Source organism: Priapulus caudatus, unplaced genomic scaffold (assembly GCF_000485595.1).
Source record: "Priapulus caudatus unplaced genomic scaffold, Priapulus_caudatus-5.0.1 Scaffold173, whole genome shotgun sequence".
Taxonomy (NCBI): domain Eukaryota; kingdom Metazoa; phylum Priapulida; class Priapulimorpha; order Priapulimorphida; family Priapulidae; genus Priapulus; species Priapulus caudatus.
In genome coordinates, this window is record NW_014577234.1 from 124628 (window position 1) to 141074 (window position 16447).

Below are 16447 nucleotides of genomic sequence, written 5' to 3' on the forward strand. Positions count from 1 at the left end.
TATAGTATAGTATAGTATAGTATAGTATAGTATAGTATAGTATAGGATAGTATAGTATAGGATAGGATAGGATAGGATAGGATAGTATGGTACAGTACAGTTCAGTATAACCCAAAAAATGGGTTCTGCCACCATTCTTGTGAGATCTTCATGCGTTTACGTCGTTCTCGTTTTCAGTTTCGTGGAATGTCTTGACTGCGGAAGAAAGCTGCATCAGATCTGCATGCTGCACTTCCAGCAGATATGGAGCGAAGGGTAAGCGCTTTCCTCACCTATATACAAGCGCGATGTTGCTTTCACGTTGCGACTTCTGCGAAACCGCTAGACCGTACGCTGATCTAGAAGGCTTGGCCTTGTTGGCTGCGTTGCTGTTGCGGCGGGGTAGTGACGGGGACCACTGATGACTCGGGCCTGTGTCTGTTGCAGGTTTGTGTGCACCGGATGTTTGAAGGCTTCGGGCAAGACAAGGAAGGAGAACAAGTACTCTGCCAAACGTAAGCTGCGCGGCCCCCTGCACCCTATTTGCGGTTACGATTCGCGTTGTGTCGAGGCTTTCGCGAATCTTTACAAGCAACAGGCAGAAACCGGGGCCTGAAATTAGATAGAGATATACGTGCATGTCTACAGGTTAACGAGGATTACTGATTATTTATTGATTTTCTTATTACTGATATTCTACCGAGTAAACCTAAGTTTGTAGCTGCTTTTTAACGAACCCCTTTTTAACGAACCCCTTTTCATTAATGACGCGAATGATACCGTGACAGCACCCGATGCTTTTGACGTCTGCAAATCGGAATGTCGTCGGCTCGCTCTCGCTGTTGCGTGGTTGAGTGTTAACCCTGCCTCTCCTCTTTCTTTCTTCCCACAGGCATTCCCTCTACTCGTCTCGCGACATTCCTGGAGAACAGGGTGAACAACTTCCTGCGAAAGAGGGACTGCGGCGCGGGCGAGGTCATCATACGCATGGTGTCCGTTGTCGACAAGTTCGTCGAGGTCAAGCCGGGAATGCGGTCGAGGTGAGTGCATTCCCCTTGCAGCCATTTAAAGTCTAGGATAGTTAATACACAGTGAAAAACACAAGCCCATCTACTGCTTACCTACCTGCTGCTGTTAGTCTCATCATCGTATAAATAACAACAACAATGTGCGAACGCGTACCCTTGTGACACGCTGCTGCGTTTGTTCCCCTGTAGCTCGTTCAGGGGACACGCGTTGAATCCGAGGCAGCTAGTACACAGCGAAAAATGCAAGCACCTCTAGATCTATTACTGCTACTGTTGACATCATCATCTAAATAACAAAACGTGCGATGGGTGCATGGGCGATGTCTAACGTTGTCTCGGCGTAGATTTTGTGTAGATGGCTTCACGAGAAATCCGCGACATACCGCTGTTCCCCGCTACCCCATTTTCGTCGGTCGGTGTCGATCGACGTCTGGCGTTGCCTCGGCGCAGATTCTAAGGCGACGGTTTTTGCATAAACGACGACATACCACTGCAAGCGTGAACGCGCCACGTGCAGTTCGTTCGGCGGTTCATCTGGCAGTTCGATCTGCGGTTCGTCCGGCGGTTTGTCCGGCAGTTCGTTCGGTGGTTCGTTCGGCGGTTTGTCAGCCGGTTCGATTGGTGAGTCGTCCGGCGGTTCGTTCGGCGGTTCGTTCGGCGGTTCGTCCGGCGGTTCGTCCGGCGGTTCGTCCGGCGGTTCGTTCCGGCAGATCGTCCGGCAGATCGTCCGGCAGTTCGTCCGGCGGTTTGTTTGGTGAGTCGAGCGGCGTCTGACGTTCATCACGTTCCTTACAGATTCTGCGACGAGGGATTCCCGGAGACGATCCCCTACCGCTCCAAGTGTCTGTTTGCGTTTGAGGAGATCGACGGAGTGGAAGTCTGCTTCTTCGGCATGCACGTGCAGGAGTACGGCTCTGACAGCGCTGCCCCCAACTCCAGGTAAGGCGTGCTAATTATGGTAGCTGTAGAGAGAGAGAGGAGGGAGGGAGAGAGAGAGAAGAGGAGAGAGAGAAAGAGCGAGAGGTAGTCTCTGAACTCTACTTTTATGCAAGTGGTTGCCAGATATTTTATATTCATGAAGCAAGTTGTGGGTTGACGCATATGTTCTGTGTTCACTTTACACACTTTTACGACTTTTAACAATTTTACACCATAATATTTTGTGTACGCCAGTGTTTAACAGTCTAATATGTTGTGGAAGTGATCACTGAAACAGTGTACAGTGATTTCTCAGTGTGCCTGACAAGGATTTTCGTTTCGCACTTGATTGCAGGCGAGTTTACCTGTCGTACCTGGACAGTGTGCACTTCTTCAAACCACGGGAGTACCGCACGGACGTCTACCATGAAATTCTCATAGGATACCTGGACTGGTGCAAACAGCTAGGGTATGTCTGTGTGTGCGCGTGCGTGTGTGTGCGTATGCGTGTGTGTGTGTGTGCATGCGTGCGCGTATGCGTGCGTGTGCACGTGCATATACGCGTATCCGTCAGTGTTTGTCATTGAATTTAATGTTTGCATGCAAGGTTTGTTACATTGTTGGTGAGAATTATTTATATAAGTGTGATGTTAATAAGGGGGCTGGGGTGTTTTTGCGTGCGTGTTATAGGTATGTGTGGGCTCACATATGGGCGTGTCCACCCAGTGAAGGCGACGACTATATATTTCACTGCCACCCGCCCGAACAGAAGATTCCAAAGCCCAAACGTCTGCAGGAATGGTACAAGAAAATGTTGGATAAAGGCACGATTGAACGGGTTGTGATCGACTACAAGGTAATTTTACCATCCTGTCAATGTCGGTGGTGCAGTGTTGTGGCTCCATAGTGGTTACTGCACTTATGTGTTTGCCACTACTGTACGAGAAGACCTATATACAGATAACTATCCTCCTTTTGCCTTTGTGACTATGAAGTTGTAAGGATTTGTAAAGTAAGCTAGTTAAGAAAAAGCAAGTAATAGTTAATAGTAAAAGTCTTATAAAAAAGCCGCCGCAGTCCAGACATGTTGCAGGGGCAGTTGCTGTTCCAGGAGCTCTGAAACGTGAGAATCTCATTTTCATGATGCTCACATAGCCACTGATATCAACAGAGTATATGAAATGTAATCAAACCTGTGTTTATGGCCACCTCTAAACAATGAACTTCTGTTTGTAAAGAACACGTGGTGATTTCCTCCAGCGACAATTAAGCAGTGAAATCGCCTTTCTACAACGACCCCTCCCTGTCTATAAAGAATACTTTTAACCTACCAAAAGGTAGATCAACCCTCACAAACATGATTAGGGTTGAGGTTCTCCCATTCTCACCACTCTCCGAGGGTTCTCTGATCTCTCACGCCCGCTCTCACTCGACCTTCTGAGGACATTCTGAGTGAGAAGTTGCCCGTCTAGAATGTCTTAGCCTACCCCTCTAGCTCTCCAAGCGTTAGCCCAACCTCTCACGTCTGCGATCTCTCTCGACCTTGAGCGACCCTCACAAACAATCTCTCGACCTTGCAGGACATTCTGAAGGACGCGATGGAGCAGAACCTGACGTCTCCGACGCAGCTCGCCTACTTCGAGGGCGACTTCTGGCCGAACGTGCTTGAGGAGAGCATCAAGGAGCTGGAGCAGGAGGAGGAGGAGAAGCGCAAGCGTGAGGCTGAGGAAGCCGCGGAGCTGGCGGCCGCCGCCGCGCAGTCGACGGAGAACGGGGATGCCGCCGACGGAGAGTGCTCGGGAGACGTGAGTGTGCGGGCGGGGTAGGGGAGGAAGCTTGCTGTGAAGGAGATTTTCTTTTGTTCGTTATGCGTGGGGTACTGTGGATCCACATGTTTATATCTATCTACCTATCTGTCTATATGTATACACACAAACACACACACACACGCACACACGCACACATATATATATAATATACAGATATATATTTATATGTACATACATGTATGTATCTATTATTATATATATATATCTGTGTTGTAGCGATTGCTGTTGTGAAGACAGGTTCCCGTTGTCATTCTTTACGCATGTGGCACATCTGCGTTTTGACCTGGTGGTCAAGTTGGAGCAACCACGAAAAAGTATGAAGAGAGTTTACGTTAGATGTGGCATACCCACTGGCCTCATCTACTCGTTTATGACGGCAGACGATAATTTGTGGTTTCTTTCTCAGGGAATGGGGTGCGTCTTTGCTCCACTGCAGAGCGGAGGAGGAGGAGGTGCAGACAGCAAGAAGAAGGGTAAGAAGAAGTCGAACAAGAAGGCCAGCCAGAGAAAGACGAGCAAGAAGGTGAATCCTCCCCAGACTGGATGCGATCTGTCATCCAAAATCTTTGCCACGATGGAAAAGCATAAAGAGGTATGTTGTTGTTGTTATTGTTGATGTTGTTGATGTTGTTGTTTTAGTGAGGAGGTAAAATTACCAGTAGCAGTGGAGTTGCTTGTGTTTTTTGCTGTGCCTAGCTATCTCAAGCTGTTAATTGCTACAGGGGAAATACGTGATAGAAATCTAGCCTTCCTTCACCCATGTCTCCAGACGAAACACTGTAGAATAAGCCAGCACTCAATGTACATTTAGGCTTACGGTCTATATGCACATGGTAGAGCATTCTAGAGCCAATCCCATTGTTCTCCATTCAGTATAGTCTCCTCTCTCTCAACTCACTCTCTCTTTCTCTCTCTCTCACTCACTCACTCTCTCTCTCTCTCTCTTTCTCTCTCTCTCACTCTCTCTCTCTACTGCTCTATGTAAGATTGCTCCCCATCCTCCTCTTACATGAATCCCTCTCTTCACCTCTCTCTCACCCTGCCTCCATAATCTCTCTCTCTCTTCTCTATCTCATATCTCTATCTCTATCTCTAAATCTCTATCTGCTATCTATGCTCTCTCTATTCTCCTATTTCTCTATCTATCCATCTATCTATCCTCTCTATCTATCTCTCTCTCTATCTCTCTCTCTCTTTCTCTCTCTCTCTCTTTCTCTCTCTCTCTCTCTCTTTCTCACTGTCTCTCTCGCTTTCTCTTCTCTCGCTTTCTCTTTCTTCTCTTCTCTCTCTCCTTCTCTCTCTGCCTCTTCTCTCTCTCTCGTCTCCTCTCCTCTGCCTGCTCTCCTCTCTCTCTGCTGCTCTCTCTCTCTCTCTCTCTCTAGCCTCTCTCTCTCTGCTCTTCCTTCTCTCTCTGCTCTCTGCCTCTCTCTCTCTCTCTCTGTCTCTCTCTCTCTCTCTGCCCTCTGCTCTCTGCCTCTGCTCTCCTCTCTCTGCTCTCTGCCTCTATCTCTCTCTCTGCCTACTCTCTCTCTCTCTCTCTCTGCCTCTCTCTTTCTCTGCCTTCTCTCTCTCTCTCGCCTCTCCTCTCTTCTCTCTCTGCCTCTCTTCCTCTCTCTGCTGTCTCTCTCTCTCTCTGCCTCTCTCTCTCTCTCTGCCTCTCTGCCTCCTATCTCTGCTCTCGTCTGCTCTGCTCTCTCTCTGCGTCTCTCTCTCTCTCTCTGCCTCTCCTCTCTCTCTGGCCTCTCTCTTCTCTCTCTCTGGCCTCTCTCTCTCTCTCTGCCTCTTCTTCTCTCTCTCTCTCTCTCTCTCTCTCTCTCTGCCGTCTCTCCTCTCTCTGCCTCTCCTCTCTCTCTGCCTCTCTCCGGTCTCTCCTCTCTCTCTCTCTCTCTCTCTCTCTCTCCTCTCTCCTCTCTCTCTTTCTCTCTCTCTCTCTGCCTCTCTTCCATCTCTCTCTCTGCCTCTCTTCTCTGCTTCTCTCTCTCGTCCTGCCCTCTCTCTCCCGCTCGCTTTCTCTGTCTCTCTCTCACCCTGTAAGATTCCTCTTCATCCTTCTCTCTACGTGCATCCCTCTTCACCTCTCCATCTCTCTCCCGTAGGTGTTCTTCGTGATCCGGCTGCAGCCTCACCACATCGTCGCGACGCTCGGCCCCGTCAACGACCCGGACCCGCTCATCTCGTGCGACCTCATGGACGGCCGCGACGCCTTCCTCACGCTCGCGCGCGAGAAGCACTACGAGTTCTCGTCGCTGCGCCGCGCCAAGTTCTCTTCGATCGCGATGCTCTACGAGCTGCACAACCAGGGCCAGGACAAGTTCGTCTACACGTGCAACAACTGCAAGATGCACGTCGAGACGCGCTGGCACTGCACCGTCTGCGAGGTGAGAGAGCGCGCGCGTCCGCGTGATCGCTGCGCAGTGGTGCTCAGTTGTCGCGCGAGGATGGCGCGATGCACCGATGGGGCGTGGGGCGGGGCGTTAGGAAGCGGGAGTGGAAAGTGCGATGCTGTCACGTTCAGGGGCTCCCTCCAGATCCCTTTTACAATTGCTACTCACTAAATATCATCAGGGGCTCCCTCCACCTCCTCTCAACTCTTCCTACATTGATGTAACATACTTGGAAATAAAAAAATTATAATAAAAAACCAAACTTCCTACATTCACTAACTAGGGAACTGGGTTCATCATGGGCACTCTCTCTCACAACTCTTAACTGCACTCACTACCATCATGGGCTCCCTCCACCATCTCCCTCGGTATGTTTATCTTAACCTTTTATCTCTCTCGCACCACCAGGACTACGACCTGTGCAACAGTTGCTACGAGAAGCTCGGCCACATCCACCGCATGGAGAAGCTCGGCTGGGACCTCGACGACGGCGGCAGCGCCGCGGACAAGAACAGCAACCCGACCGAGTCTCGGCACCAGTCGATCAAGCGCTGCATCGAGTCGCTCGTGCACGCGTGCCAGTGCCGCGACGCCAACTGCCGGCTGCCGAGCTGCAAGAAGATGACGCGCGTCGTGCAGCACGCTAAGCAGTGCAAGCGCAAGGCGCAGGGCGCGTGCCCGATCTGCAAGCAGCTGATCGCGCTGTGCTGCTACCACGCGAAGCAGTGCCGCGAGCTGCGCTGCCCCGTGCCGTTCTGCCTCAACATCAAGCAGAAGCTGAAGCAGCAGCAGCAGCAGCAGCGCATGCAGCAGGTGAGTTTTGGGAGGGCATGGCGGGTGTGGAGGGGGAGGGGTTGTGGTGGGGAAGGGTGGCGGCAATTCGGTTGTCTCTCATCGTGTGACTAGCAGTGCATTCGTGCGTGATGGAGCCGAGGTAGTATTCAGTTAGTGGTTAACTATTAATATATGTTCGTTTGCTTCTGTCTCATGTTTCTATCACATATTCTTTCACTCGTTTAGATAGCGTCTTGTTAGGGATTCATTCATTGTGGGTGCAAGTCTCTTGATTCTAACGTGCTAATGTAGAGTAGTCCTGTCTACGAGGAAAAGCTAATGCTAAGGCTAACATTAAGATTAACTTAGTGTCCGATGTCGAGCCCCGGGCTGTGCGTATTCAATGCTATAAACTCCCCCCCCCCCTCCCCGAGCGCACCCGATTCACTGTGGCAACGATCCGCGATTTCAGGAGCAACTGATGCGGCGACGCATGGCGGCGATGTCGCAGCTTAGCAACAGCGCTCCGTCGATACCGTCGACGCCGCACCACACGCCGACGCCGTCACAGCCTCCGACGCCGCAGCCGGCGACCGCGCAGCACCACTACCAGGGCACGGGCATGAAGCCGGGGATGAACGACGGTGGCAAGGGCGGCGCCGCGCCCATCGGCGCTCTGCAGGCGGCACATCAGGTAACGATGGCGCGTCGTGGTCGACGACGAGTCGTGAGCTTTCTGTCTAGAGACAACTAGAGCATCGGTCTCTCATCTGGGTGTCTCTAGGCAGACTAGGACTAGAGTCAGAGTTTTCTGGGTGTCTCTAGGCAGACTAGGACTAGAGTCAGAGTTTTCTGGGTGTCTCTAGGCAGACTAGGACTAGAGTTGGAGCATTCTGTAGATGTCTAGAGATAACTAGAGACTAGAACTAGAGTCGGAGCTTTCTACATGTCTCTAGGCAGACTACGACTAGAGTCGGAGCATTCTGTAGATGTCTAGAGACAACTAGAGACTAGAACTGGAGTCGCAAGCTTTCTCTATGTCTCTACGCAGACTAGGACTAGAGTCGGAACTCTGTATATATGAATAGGAAATCTGAAATGGAATTCTCTAGATGCCTAAGACAACTAGAACTGGAGTCGGAGCTTTCTAGGTGTGTCTAGGCAGACTAGGACTAGAGTTGGAACTCTAGGTGTGTCTAGGCAGACTAGGACTAGAGTTGGAACTCTAGGTGTCTCTAGGCAGACTAGGACTAGAGTCAGTTTTCTTGGTGTCTCTAGGCAGACTAGGAGTAGAGTCGGAACTCTCTAGATGCCTAGAGATAACTAGAGACAACTAGAAACTAGAACTAGAATTGGATTTATTTAAACCTCACTAATATGATCTAATTAAACCTCGCTAACATCCCCGCGTCGTGTTTCAGATCCAAGCTCAGGCGGCGCGACAGCAGGTCTCCACTCCGCCGGCCAGCTACGGGGGAAAGGGGGGCGCGCCCGGCGGAGCCATCGCTGCAGGCATGATGCCACCGCCGCCCCAGCAGCAGCAGCAGCAGCCTCCATCACCGCAGCAGCAGCAGCAGATGCAGCAGGGTCAGCGGCAGCAGACGCAGCAAGCCCTGCAGCAGCTGCTCGCGAAGCTGAAGTCGCAGCCGTCGCACGAGCAGCAGTCGCAGGTGCTCAACATCCTCAAGTCGAATCCGCAGCTGATGGCCGCGTTCATAAAGCAGAGAACTGCGCAGCAGCAGCAGCAGCAACAACAGCAGCAGCAGCAGCAGCAGCAGCAACAGCAGCAGCAACCACCCCAGCAGCAGCAGCAACAGCAGCAGCAGATGATGCCAGGGGGAATGCCTGGGGTGCCACCACAGATGCAGCTGCAGATGCAGCAGGGCCAGAACACTCCTAAGCAGCAGCAGCAGCAGCAGCAGCAGCAGGCCACCCAGCAACAACTCGTGCAGCAGCAGTGGCTACGCCAGCAGCAGCAGCAGCAACAGCAGCAGCAGCAGCAGCGTCAGCACCTGCCCCCGGGACAACAACAGCAGCAGCAGCAGCACCAGTTCCAGCATCCGCCGGCGCCGCCCTACCCGCAGCAGCAGCAGCGGCAGCCGCTGGGTTTCGCGCCGGGCTACCAGCCCGTGGACGGCGGCATGCCGCGCGCGGCCGTGCAGCAGTTCACGCAGCAGCAGCTCATGCAGATGCAGCAGCAGCAGCAGCGGCCCATGTCTCCGCAGCAGCTCATGTTGCTGCAGCAGCAGCAACGGCCTATGTCGCCGCAGCAGCTGATGGCGGCGGCGGCCGCGCAGCAGCAGCAGCACGCGGGCGCCGCGCTGGCCTCCCCGCAGCAGATGCTGCACCAGGTGCGCTCGCCGCCGCCCAACACGCCGCTGACCGGCCGCTCCCCGCAGCCCGTGCCGTCGCCGCGGCAACGACCGATGCCGTCGCCGTCGCCGCGGCAGCACGCGATGCCGTCGCCGCACCATCCCGCACAGACACATTCCCCGCACCCGGCCGGCATGATGACGCCGGACCACCAGATGAACTCCGACGTGATGTTGTCGCAGATGGCGCCGGCGTCGCGGCCGCTGCAGAGCCCCGGAAATCAGGACATGGGCTCGATGGACAATGACCTAAACACCTACAACACGCCACAGGACCAGCTGTCGCGGTTCGCCGACAACTTGTAGCAGCAGCAGCAGCCGCCGTGTAATTAGTAGCATAGAGAGCATATAATAATATAAATGGTTTGTTACCTGTAAAATAAGTGAAGTAATAATATTGTAACTATTTTCCTTTTTCAGATATATTACGCGCATTTTGAGATAAATGACGATAATAGAGAGAAGTTTTATTATGACGAATGAAATATTTTATACAGAGCTCAGCGAGCAGCCGTGAAACAGCCAATGTTTGCGTTAGTAATTTAAGAAGTACGTACGATGACGTGGGTTTGAATCCTTTTTCTAAAAGTGGATGGAAAAACCCAGAAATGTAAAAAGTGAACGTGTCCGCTATAATTTGTATAGGTAGCATCAATGGTGAACTCTTTCACGTAAATTAATTTTCGTTCTTCGATTAGCTTCTAGTTGGGTGTAGATAGGCATGGATAATTATTATATATTGAAAGGTGTAAAGTTTTATAATGAACATCCCTGAAATTGCCCCATCCCCCTGCATCATAATACTTTAGTGTGTAGGAGAAAAACGATCATGCTATATAGTGTCAGTGATATCTCTGCGGTTGTTGCCACATCATGAAGTCTAGCAGATCTTGTTGTTGTGCAGAGATCGCACACTGTAATCTTGTTTCGTACTTATTCCTAATCCGTTGTCTGAAAATAAATGTGTGCACTTTTGCAAATTTTACGGTTGGCGACCGGGCGTTTTCTTGTTGTGGAGACTCGCTTGCGTAAGACGCACGCACGCACGCACGCACATGATAAGTGAAATATCATGATACATGTATCAATCGATCAGAATGAAAAACTCCAAGAACATAATAGACGTGAAGATTGGAAGATTGTCGTCTATATACAACATGGCTCCAGGGCGTTTTATTTCAATTATATATGTCACAATTATATTAACAGGAGTGTATAAAATAGATGTAATATAGAGTACTATGTTATACACATATTAACAACTTGCTCTCACTCATTGTGGGTGTCGTGCACACATGCAAATCTCGTCTACACTATAATATACTAAGTAACTACACAGTACTATCTACCCCTCCCTTCTCCCCCTTTTTTTCTCTCCCTTCATCCCTCCCTCCCTCTCTCCCTCTATCTATCTCTCTCTCTATCTCTCTCTATGTTTTGAAACACGTCGATAGAACACGTCGTGTATACGTATTCCATACACCGCCACTGTAATAGCAGTTATGTTTCTTACCGCCAGAATTTTGCAAATGTCCCCTTGTCCTTGGTGACGTATTAAATACATGCACATTATTATAATATATATGTATATACACTGTATATACATACAATCAGGGGCGGATTAAGGCTCACTGGTGCCCTAAGCACTGACCAATCTTGGTGCCCCCCTCCTTTCCACACGGACCCAGTCCATTTTAGTTGTTGACCTGTCTGACCAAATATACAATGCAGGTTGCAGCAATACAAAAATATATGTAGGCTTTTAAGGAGGGTGGTGATAAACAGGCGGGGGGTATGGGGGTCCTCCCCCAGAAAATTTTTAAAATGTAGATCGCAGGAGATGGTATTTGAGGCAATTTTGAGCGTGCATGCATGTACAACTTCATTCTGACTACGAGTCAATCTATTTGTTTTTTTTTTACACTTTTCAGTTGTGAGAAAGACCTCTCTGTTGTGCAGTTGGTGACCATTAATGTTAAAAATATTCTTAAGGCAATTTCAACATTTGGAAAGGCACTCTCTAGTTTGTCTTCTGTAATTGTGTTGTAAAGTTCCATGTGAGTGAAAGATGTTTTCTTGGTTGTTTTAAACTTATGAAGAACATATGAATGGAACTGCTGAAGCTCTGTAGACAAAGTGTTGTTCATGTCATCTGGATAAGCATCAATGAGTGTCTGACAAGTCTTTGAGTACCTTTCACTTTCTGATAATTGGGAATTATATATATTAGCACCTTGTTGGGTGGCATTAGGGCCCCTTGTATTGTATTGTATTGTTGGGGGCCCCTTGTGGTACACCTGGGAAGTACAAATCTTTATTCGTTTTTTTTCTTTTCACCCTTTTCCCAACTTTGTGGTGCCCCCTTTGGCCCTGGTGCCCTAAGCACGTGCTTAGTCTGCACTGTTAATCCGGCACTGCATACAATGATACATACACACACATATATCTATATATATGTATATATATATATATACATGTAGGCGTTGAAAAGACGTCTTTACCACGATATTTATCGTAAAATCGTAAAGAAATCTCAGAAGAAAAACACCAACAACGCGCTGACATAAACACGTACGATAACATACACGAAAGCACTCATCGAGTCCGACGGCAGCAGTAATGGCGCTCCCGCTGCCGCGTGAGCCTGCCGACAGTGCTCGCTGTTGTAGTCGGTGTGCGTACCGATGCAGGCGGCGAAGGCAGCAGCGTGCGCGACGTACGTCTGCTCGTAGACTCCGCGGAACAGGTGCGACATGGTGCCGTGAGCGTACACGGCGACGTCCTCACCTGCGTGCGGCGACTTTGACCTTGGAACTGCGGCCTGCTGCCGATAGTCGGCGCCACCTGCGGGGTTATATTACCTTTAGATTATTTGGTTGTGATTATTATTATTATTAATCGTGATTGATCATCGTAATTGTTAATAATCTAAGTAATTGGATTTAAATTTAGTTTGAATTAAGAATCAAAGCTAAATTGATTAATAATTGATGGAAGATTTTATCAGTTCTTTTGAGATGCCGGCGACATTGCGAAGAACGATTTATGCTAATTATGCTTGTATGAAATACACAGCATTCCTAAGTCTTTTCCATGCATATGGCCGTTTTAACATTCGATTATTGCAAATAACTACTTGTGTCAACGCTTGTGATATCTTCTCTCGACGCATTCACGGACGCGCCGGGTGATATGGCGTACAGAAGAGTAGTGAACGGCAGAAAATCCACATCAGAAGGTTCCTCAACCTTTCCTGCAATATATAGACGGTATATGAAATTACTCGCATTAAGTTGCTACGGTACTAGGATTATCGGTAGTTACTTTAGGTATTATTTATTATAGTTTTAGTATTAAATAATATGCAGCTCGAATGGGCGCGGTGATGACGTGGTGGGGGTTTAGTGGTTATTGTATTTGTGTTGTTGTTTTCGTCGTTGCCGTCGTCGTCGTTGTAGTCGTCGTCGTAGTCGTCGTTGTTGTTGTTGATGATGATGATGTTGTTGTTGTTGTCGGTGGTGTTCTTGTTGTTGTTGTTGTTGTCGTCGTCGTCGTCGTCGTCGTCGTCGTTGTCGTTGTTGTTGTTGTTCTTGTTGTCGCGGTTGTTGTTGTTGTTGTTGTTGTTATTGTTCTTGTTCTTTTTAAGATTGTGGTAATATAGGCCCCTACTGTGCTTATAAGAATTATTATGATATGAATATTAACAATTTATTTCATATAATATTATCGTACTGTCACAACGAACCAAACCACCAATGATCTAGTACATACCTAGTATCGGGTTTCCCCTTGAAGGATATCCAACCATGGACATTGCGTGAGAGTGGTCGGCTGTGACGATGATCAGAGTATCGTCAGCGTCGGTAAGCGTCAGGGCCAGCGTTACTGCTTCGTCTAGCTGCAGGGTCTCATACAGAGACTTCGCCGCTACGCCAGCGTGATGACCCTTGTCGATGTTACTGCCTGCGAATAACCTTTAAACTTAATGTCTACTCAATGCCAACCCAATGTTAACTCAATGTCAACTCAATGTCAACTCAATGTCAACTCAATGTCAGTTTGTCAGCAGCGCCGGGTGCGAGGGACGTTGACAGAATCATCGCAGCTCTACGACAATGATTCGACCTTAATTGATTAGTAGATAATGACAATGATCATGATTGTAACATAAAGTTGCGACCATGGCTAAAATAATGCGACTGAATGAAAACGATTTCACGACAACACTGTCAACGTTCACATATTCAAACGTTGTCGGAAAGATCTACTAAATTATACAATTATAATTTAACACAAAGTGACTCTACGATAATGATCAGTACTATTATTAAACGCGGTGAAGTTTTACGACTAAGGTTAATATTACGATTCAAAATGTTTCTGCCAACGGCCCACAGGTGTCTCCCACCAAAGGTTTCCGCGTGTAGGCCCCTGCGTGCACATGGTGAGCCGAGCTTAATTCAATATCGCCAGGGAATGCATATAACAGTGGCAATCGATATTATAACGAGTACGTTATATTAGGATTAGGGTACGTATAATAGTACTTACTTTCTACGAGAAGGAAAAATCCTTGCTCTTGATTCTTCTGCAGTATCTTGATGGCTTTTTCCGTCATCTCGGTCAGTGTCGGCTCCTTCCGACTGCTCTCCGGCAAAGCAAGGTTGTCCAGGTGGAAACCCATGTGGCTCGAATTAAACAGACCTTGAGCCAGAATAGTGTTATAATGTGGTGTATAAGCGCGCGCGTATCCTCTGTGAGAGACAATTGATTTATAATTGATAATGACAAGCATTTGATACGATAAAAACAATAAACGTTTCTGTGTGGGGGTGCGTGCGTGCGTGTGTGTGTGTGCGTGCGTGCGTGTGGGTGTGCGTGTGTGCGTGCGTGTGTGTGCGCGCGTGTGTGCGCGCGTGTGTGCGTACGTATGTGCGCGCGTATGTGTACATGGGCGGCTCGCCTTCGGCAATACGAAATTAAATATGTTCATGTAGTCACGACGACATTTTGGTTGTCCCATCTGAACGTTTTTTTCAAGGTCACTTTAATCCTGCTATAAGCACGTACTGCGCTATTTACCTAATAAACAGTCCGTAGATGCAGGGTTAACATTATTAAGGTCTTTTCTGTTGACTACAAATCCATTGTTGCAGCCTTCTTGCGTTCGCAATGCTGTCCACTCTGATATCAGATTTCTGCCATCGGTTCGTTTGCCTGGTACTGTGTCAAAGGATGGTGTTAACGTATTGGGTAAGAAGTAGGACCATCCGCCTCCTAGTATTACCTATAGTTGCAAACGAAATCATATATATATATATACATAGGGCGGATATAAATTATGGTGGCAGGCAACCCGAACAGCGACGCGAGCGCATTTCATATGTACATTAGCATAGGAAAGGGATTGTGGCGTCACCTGCTATTGGTGTGCTTGCGATGGTGGATATAACTATTCACATTTCCCCAGGGCATACCCCTGCCCATTTTCGCTTCTGTCGAGTCAAACATGCTCACATCTTTGCTTCTGTCAAGTTAAACGACCACATCAATTTTAAGCTTTCGTTAATTCAAGCGTGCGCACTTTTTTGCTTCAATCAAGTCAAACTCCCGCACCATCTTTTTACTTCTGACAATTCAAACATGCACACCACATTCTACCGCCTTTCAACTATCTTTTCTACCGCTTTTCCCCAGTGTCCCAACCAATCGCTCCCTCAGCAAGCTTTATTTAATATGCAGTTTTATTCAGTCGGTACTGCACGCCTGAAACGGTACTCGCGCATGCGCAATATCTCCCAAGAAAAAAAATATTTTGCAAAAATTAGGCAGTTAAAATGAAGAGGAGTTATCCTAGCATAGATTCATATGTTAAAATTTTATTAGTAGACTTTACTTAAGTAATAGAAAGAAGTCCCTTCAAGTAAGGTACCCGCTGTGTATTCCAGTCAGTACTCAATCTGGCTATGTTAGTGTCTTAGCGCATGTGCAATATCTCACCAGAAAAGTTATATTTTGTGATGAATATGCATTTAATATGGTGAGGGGGTATCTATGCATAGATTTCTCAAAGAATCTTTTATCAGTGGATCTGTGTTTATAATTAGGAGAGCGCCCTAGCCTGTAGAGTGCAAAATCCCTACTTCATTTCTTTGCGTCCTTCCCATTGCCACCCCCACTCAGCCACTTTCTTTTTCTACCGCCTTTCAGCTATCTTCCCTGCCTCTTTTCCCAGTCTCCCAACCACTCTCTCCCTCAGAAAGCTTTGTTACGCAGTTTTATTCAGTCCGTATATACTGCACGCCTAAAACGGTACTCGCGCATGCGCAATATCTTCCGAGAAAAAGAATATTTTGCAAATAGTATGCATTTAAAATGAAGAAGAGTTATCCTAGCATAGATTCATATGATAAAATCTCATCAGTAGACTTCATTTAAGAAATAGGAAGAAGACCTTTCATGTATTGTACCCGCTGTGTATACCTGTCAGTACACAATCTGGCTACGTTAGGGTGTTAGCGCAGGTGCAATATCTCACCAGAGAAGTTATATTTTGTGATGAATATGCATTTAATATGGTGAGGGGGTATCTATGCATAGATTTCTCCAATAATCCTTTATCAGTAGACCTGTGTTTATAATTAGGAGAGCGCCCTAGCATGTAGGGTGCAAAATCACTACTTCATCTCCTTCCGTCCTTCCCATTGCCACCCTTGTACCTCCCTCAGCCACTTTCTTCTTCTACCGCCTTTCAGCTATCGTGCCGGCCGCTTTTCCTCAGTCTCCCAACCACTCTCTCCCTCAGAAAGCTTTGTTACGCAGTTTTATTCAGTCCGTATATACTGCACGCCTAAAATGGTACTCGCGCATGCGCAATATCTCCCGAGAAGAACAAGAATATTTTGCAAAAATTAGGCATTTAAAATGAAGAGGAGTTATTCTAGCATAGATTCATATGATAAAATTCCATCAGTAGACTTCACTTAAGAAATAGGAAGAAGACATTTCATGTAAGGTGTGTTAGCGCATGTGCAATATCTCACCAGAGAAGTTATATTTTCTGATGAATATGCATTTAATATGGTTAGGGGGTATCTATGCATAAATTTCTCCAATAATCCTTTATCAGTAGACCTGTGTTTATAATTAGGAGAGCGCCCTAG

At 47.9% G+C, this 16447-nt stretch overlaps 2 protein-coding genes across 2 annotated transcripts in view; one reads left to right on the forward strand and one right to left on the reverse strand.

Moving 5' to 3' along the window:
• The window catches only part of LOC106806668 (histone acetyltransferase p300-like), a 45019-nt gene extending 34750 nt beyond the window's left edge, over positions 1 to 10269 (forward strand). The window contains exons 21-32 of the mRNA XM_014808680.1: positions 178 to 255; positions 427 to 494; positions 872 to 1019; positions 1803 to 1946; positions 2281 to 2394; positions 2616 to 2781; positions 3506 to 3730; positions 4161 to 4346; positions 5851 to 6132; positions 6547 to 6951; positions 7385 to 7606; positions 8334 to 10269. Coding sequence (XP_014664166.1) covers positions 178 to 255; positions 427 to 494; positions 872 to 1019; positions 1803 to 1946; positions 2281 to 2394; positions 2616 to 2781; positions 3506 to 3730; positions 4161 to 4346; positions 5851 to 6132; positions 6547 to 6951; positions 7385 to 7606; positions 8334 to 9590 — 3295 coding nt within the window. The 3' untranslated portion in view covers positions 9591 to 10269. The remainder of the gene's footprint in view (positions 1 to 177; positions 256 to 426; positions 495 to 871; positions 1020 to 1802; positions 1947 to 2280; positions 2395 to 2615; positions 2782 to 3505; positions 3731 to 4160; positions 4347 to 5850; positions 6133 to 6546; positions 6952 to 7384; positions 7607 to 8333) is intronic.
• A 1467-nt stretch (positions 10270 to 11736) lies between these two features.
• LOC106806672 (alkaline phosphatase, tissue-nonspecific isozyme-like) lies at positions 11737 to 14561 on the reverse strand. Its single transcript, XM_014808685.1, has 5 exons — positions 14367 to 14561; positions 13836 to 13988; positions 13056 to 13247; positions 12421 to 12537; positions 11737 to 12128 (listed from the first exon to the last, which is right to left on the reverse strand). Exons 2-5 carry the CDS (start codon positions 13966 to 13968, stop codon positions 11818 to 11820), a joined length of 753 nt encoding a protein of 250 aa, XP_014664171.1. The 5' UTR covers positions 13969 to 13988; positions 14367 to 14561; the 3' UTR covers positions 11737 to 11817.
• Positions 14562 to 16447: the final 1886 nt, after the last annotated feature.